The sequence below is a fragment of the Microtus pennsylvanicus genome, chromosome X, assembly GCF_037038515.1.
Source record: "Microtus pennsylvanicus isolate mMicPen1 chromosome X, mMicPen1.hap1, whole genome shotgun sequence".
NCBI classification, from domain to species: Eukaryota; Metazoa; Chordata; class Mammalia; order Rodentia; family Cricetidae; genus Microtus; species Microtus pennsylvanicus.
In genome coordinates, this window is record NC_134601.1 from 126522281 (window position 1) to 126527509 (window position 5229).

The following is a 5229-nucleotide window of genomic DNA, read 5'->3' on the forward strand; positions in this document are numbered from 1 at the left end:
GGTTGTGGATTTGACATGAGCAATCCCTGTACTGGGGATATTTATAATGTATGACCACTGCGGGATATGCATTAGTTGGAATTACTCCACAGTTTTAAAAGCTGCTTCCAGACAATGTTGGTTTTTTTTTTTTTTGAAACTCAGAGAGCAAATATGTCATGCAATCTGAAAACACACAGCTAGGTATTAAACAAGAAAGTGTGACAGACTGAGGGTAATTCCATCAGGCATAGCTAATATGCCTACTGTGCATCTGATGGCAGGCATTGGATAGTGGATATCATATAGGATGTCTTTTTGCAGAACTTATCAGGGAAATCTGTTGCAGGAGCTGCATCTCCACAGACAGATCTGAGAGTGTTGGGGAGTCACTGGTGCAGAAGAACTTAGCACACCAAAACAACCATGTTTTAGATTCCTGCAAACACGGGGTCAAACTGAAGTGTAGAGATGGATCCGGTGAATTTGGATTTGGTGAAACTCAACATGAAATCTGATGTAGAAGTTGCATGACTACTCGTTGTGTTAGAAGTCTGGTTTTGAGGCTGTGAAATGCCATTCTTGGAAAATCCACATGCAAAGTCAGTGTACAGTTGGCTAGTCCAGAGATAGCAGAGGTGAGTTGAGTGTCATGAGGAAAGCTGATGACTGATTCTGCGTTCAGGTCTAGGGCTTTGTGTGTGGAGATAAAGCAGGTGTATGTGTAATAGGGGCACTCACCAGGTAAAGCAATTATATAATGGTGTGATCACAAGTAGGACTGGGGACATGGGGATAACTGACAGCTGAGGTTTTTGCAGTAGGAAAATGGCTAAGCAATGTGTGTATTGAGAAGTAGGTATCATATCAAGGCACTGGAGCGAGATCTGTTCTTATGGTACATGGCAGAGAGAGCCAGTGAATGAACTTGTGTTACCAGAGCAAAGCCAAGGAGTGTGGAAATGGCACAGAGCAGAAGAGGTTATGGGGAAAATCATCATGGAAATTAGTGCTTAATCTGTGTTCCCACAGATAGGACTTGGGACTATGAAGAGGACAAGAACATGAGTTTATGTCTTATGGATCCATCAGGGAAAGCTGGTATAGAAACTATATGATGAGAAGTACTATTAAGAGCTTTAGGATTAAACAGAAGAGTAAGATATGGTCAAGAGCAACAGGGAAATCCAATGTATAATATATTCATGCACAGTCAAGAATTGAGGATTGCAGATTATTCTGGTAGGCCTGGCTTTAATGGGATTAAGCAGGGAATCCATGTAGAAGCAGAGATGCAAGAAATAGGTCTTTGTGCTTAGACATTGCCCTGGTGAATAAAGTTATGTAAATCTAACAAGGAAAATCAGAAGCCCTAGGCCTTCTGTGTGTGTGTGTGTGTGTGTGTGTGTGTGTGTGTGTGTGTGTGTATTACAGCCGTGTAGACTGGTCTTCTTTTGGGACTCCTATCAATGGCAAGAGGGGCTATCGCTGAAGCTGTTGCCTACTTTTTGGACCCTTTCTGCCTACCAGATTACCTCATCCAGCCTAAATAAAACAGGAGATGCCTAGTCTCACTGCAACTTGATATTCCGTGATTGACTGAAATCCATGGGAGGCCCACCTTTTTCTGAAGAGAAACAGAGGAGGAAGAGTGGATGGAGTACAAGGCATGATGGAGAGGAATGGGTTACCTCATAGATTGCTGGGAGTTTCCATTTGCCTAGGTTTATAGCTCATGCCAGAGATGTCCCAGGAGCCAGCTGTCTCTCTCAGTACTCTCCCTCCATCTTCCCTTCACCTGATCCCTCTTGTTCCCATTCCTTACCTGCATCTAGACCCCTCTCCCATCCATCAGTGATGTCTTTTCTATTACCCTTTCACAGGGAGATTCTCAAGCCCTATTGTAACCCCTTGTCAATTAGCTTCTCTCTGAACCTGTGATTGTAGCGTGGTTATCCTCTCTGGGCCTGTGATTGCATCATGATTACCTTACAGCTAATATTCACTTATACGTGAGTACATACAATGATTGTCTTTCTGGGTCTGGGTTACCTCACTCAGGATGGCCTTTTCTAGTTCTACCCATTTGCAAGCAAATTTCTTTTACTTTATGAAATGGCCTACATTCTATGGATGCCAAACATGGGATATCCTTATGTGAAGTGGGGTATATTTGAAGTTAGTGAGATTGCCCAGTGGCTATGTAAGCTTGCCATCAAGCTTAATATGAGTTTGAACCCAGTGTTTCAGAAGGTAAAAAACAAGAAATACAACTCGGGCAAGCAGCCCTCTGATCTTCACACCCCATTTTCTGTGAGAGCACACTGGGAATGCTCGGCAATTTGGAATATTAACAAACAGGAAGATATGTCTGACTGTCCAGCGTTCAGTATAGTCTTCATACTCCATGACAAAGGCACACACTGTCTGCAGAGCCAACACTATGAAGTCCAGCTCTGCCTTCAGGAGACCAGAGATTCAGAGGGTCTCCAGATAAAATGGTGTTTACTTTTCTGTTTATGTGTCAGTTTCCTTACAACCTTCTTTCACTTGATATTTATCTTGTGATAAATGTTTTTGCAACATGCATTTCACCATTACTTTTGCTTGCTACTGCTTGTCAGAAATATCTGAACGCATGATCATGGCCTTCAGAGATTGGGATATGAAAATATCCAAAGAAAGAAACAAGTTAGACAGAGGAAGAAGTCATTTAGACAGACCAAGAGAATCCATTTGATGCTTTAATTAGAACAAGTTGAGAACTACAGGAGTTTTGTATATCAATAGGAAACTCTTTCTAGGAACCTTCTGACAGATGTTGTAAATGTAGGAGTCCTCACTTCAGATTTCCCGATCAGCCACAATAGAAGCACACTTGGCCTTCACTTGATTCTGTAGTTTCAAAGATTTCATCTCAGATAGAAAGAATATCACACCAATGAGTGAAATGGTGGTCATCAGTACCCCTACTGGGAACACAGCAGTATAGTGTTTGCTTATTAAGGCTTCTTTTTTAACCGGAAAGTCAGGTGGAAAGTCAAGAGTGGTTTGGCCATAATGATCTACAAAGTGGTTCCAGCTCACAGAAACAAATGTGAAGATGCTGCTAACATACAAAACTAAGGCAGCAACCTTGTAGCAATATATCTGCATCTCAATAAATGGGTCTTTCATACAGCCAATCTTATTGGCAATTGACCCGAAAATCAGAACTACAGGCTTCATCAAAACAGTCCACATTATCAGGGTCTGTGCGTACTGAAATTCGGGTGAAATGGTCCACGTGGAATTGATAGGGGTGTGCACCAGAATCTTGGTTACAGTCCCTGAGACATTAAACTCTTGAGGGTAATAAGCTTCCCACAATCCTAGGGACACAAATTGTACAATCTTGTCATCGAATTCCCACAGGCGCCAGAATTGGCTTCTTGCAATGATTGTTTCAAACACCAAAGCTGATAGGCTGCAAAGGAGGCCACTCAACTTGAAGAAGCACTCCTTCGCATTGGCAAATCTGAAGATGAAATTCAACAAGTATATGGTCAAGTCAGGAACACAAGGGACAGTGGAAAACAAAATGAGACATGGTTTACACAGTAATAAGTTCTCATACCTTGTCCTTGCTGTCACATAAAGTTGTATTTAAATAATATACTTATGGCCAAAGTTCCCTCTATAAGAGGTTTTGATTAGCAATTTCACTGTATCTATCAAATGCTGAAATGTGCAGTTTTTTTAACTAAATATTTAATGCTCAGAATTAATAGTGAATAAAGATTACAAAGTTTACAACACAATGATGTTTAACTAATCAGTCTTTACAATACATAAAAAAGAAAAAATAGCTTAAATGAGAGGTATAGGCAGAAGAAAGCACTAATATCTATAAATTATGGTAGTGAACTTATACAAATTTAATTCACCTATATTGTCTGCTATATTTGTAAATGTGTATGCTAGTGTACATGTCATGGGAAAACATATTTGAAAACCTAAATTCTTATTATGTGACCAAAATTAAAATCCGTATGTGAAACATGAGCCCTCATGGATATTTCAATCATTTCTCATAAATTACTCAAACATACACATTAGAAAATGATCTTCATTTCATTGCTGAATATGAAGTATCCCAACTGTCTTATGTGAGCAACTATCTTCTCCAGCACCAAATTAATACTCTACATTTACTGTACTTACCAACATATTTAGATAACTTCTTGGTTCATATCTTTGGATGCAGGGTCAATGTTCATGAATAACTATGCCCTGAAAGATGTCACTGTGTTCATGAGCAGAAAGCAAGTTCAGGCATGTACATGAAAGCATTGCCACCTCTGATGCAGAAGGTTTGAGTGGCCTACAAACTGTATCTCTTTGCCAGGAAAATTTCCTTACCAGCTCCCCATTACTCCACATTCTCTGTGGAATGTACTTCCTAACAGGGTAAAGGCAGTAGCTCTACTAAATTGGGAAGTCACATCAGCAAGGTGACTTTAAAATCTAGTATGAATTGAGTAACACCCTACCCATGCCCTCTTCCTTGTTAAGGCAGATCTGAGCCTTTTGATGTCAGAATTAGTGAGTTTTGGAGCACAACCAGAATCAGGGTGGGAAATTCTGTTGTGCAAGACAAATGAGCTAGCATGGCAAGATTTAGTTTTGCCCATGTCTGAAACCCATGGAGGAGGTGCTTATGCTTCATAAAGATCCAATTTGAAACCCTCCATGAAGCTCATCTTAAGCTTTTACCTTTGTTTATCCAGGAGGAAGAGATCCATTTGAGGAATGTCGCGATCATAAATATCTTCCAAGTAGCAGGAAATGTTGAACAGACAGGGAGTCGCACAAGAGTTGAATCACCTTCAGTAAAAGAAGTTCTGTTAGGCAGATATTTCAGCTCAGAATGGTGTCTCACCATCAACCCCTGGTTCACACAAACCAACCCCTTCCTCTGCTTTGCTTAGTTGAAGCCTCATTTATACTCTTCAGGGATATTAGCCCATCTGATAGTCCTGACCCTCCAATGAGATTCACGCAATCATTACCCCATTATATAAACAGAAAAAAACACAGAAAGTCTAATTCACATACTCGGTTTCAGGAAACTACAAATGTATAAAGGTCAATACAGGCTACAGAGCCTTCACGGCTACACAGGGATTCCCAGTACTTATATTCAGTAGGATTTACTGACATAGACATGATATCAACAAAGAGTTGAATCTTAGGTCATTGACTTCTTTG

General features: G+C 40.4%; 1 protein-coding gene across 1 annotated transcript; it reads right to left on the minus strand.

The window, feature by feature from the left end:
• Nucleotides 1–2823: 2823 nt before the first annotated feature.
• Nucleotides 2824–4763, minus strand: LOC142840532 (uncharacterized). Its single transcript, XM_075957008.1, has 2 exons — nt 4735–4763; nt 2824–3496 (listed from the first exon to the last, which is right to left on the minus strand). The coding sequence occupies exons 1-2, from the start codon at nt 4761–4763 to the stop codon at nt 2824–2826; spliced, it is 702 nt and encodes a 233-aa protein (XP_075813123.1).
• Nucleotides 4764–5229: the final 466 nt, after the last annotated feature.

Coding starts and splice junctions, on each gene's coding strand:
- LOC142840532 (XM_075957008.1), bottom strand. CDS start 4,763: ATGGATCTCTTCCTCCTGGATAAACAAAG. Junction 3,497..4,734: donor TTCCTCCTGGATAAACAAAG/GTAAAAGCTTAA, acceptor TTTCATCTTCAG/ATTTGCCAATGCGAAGGAGT.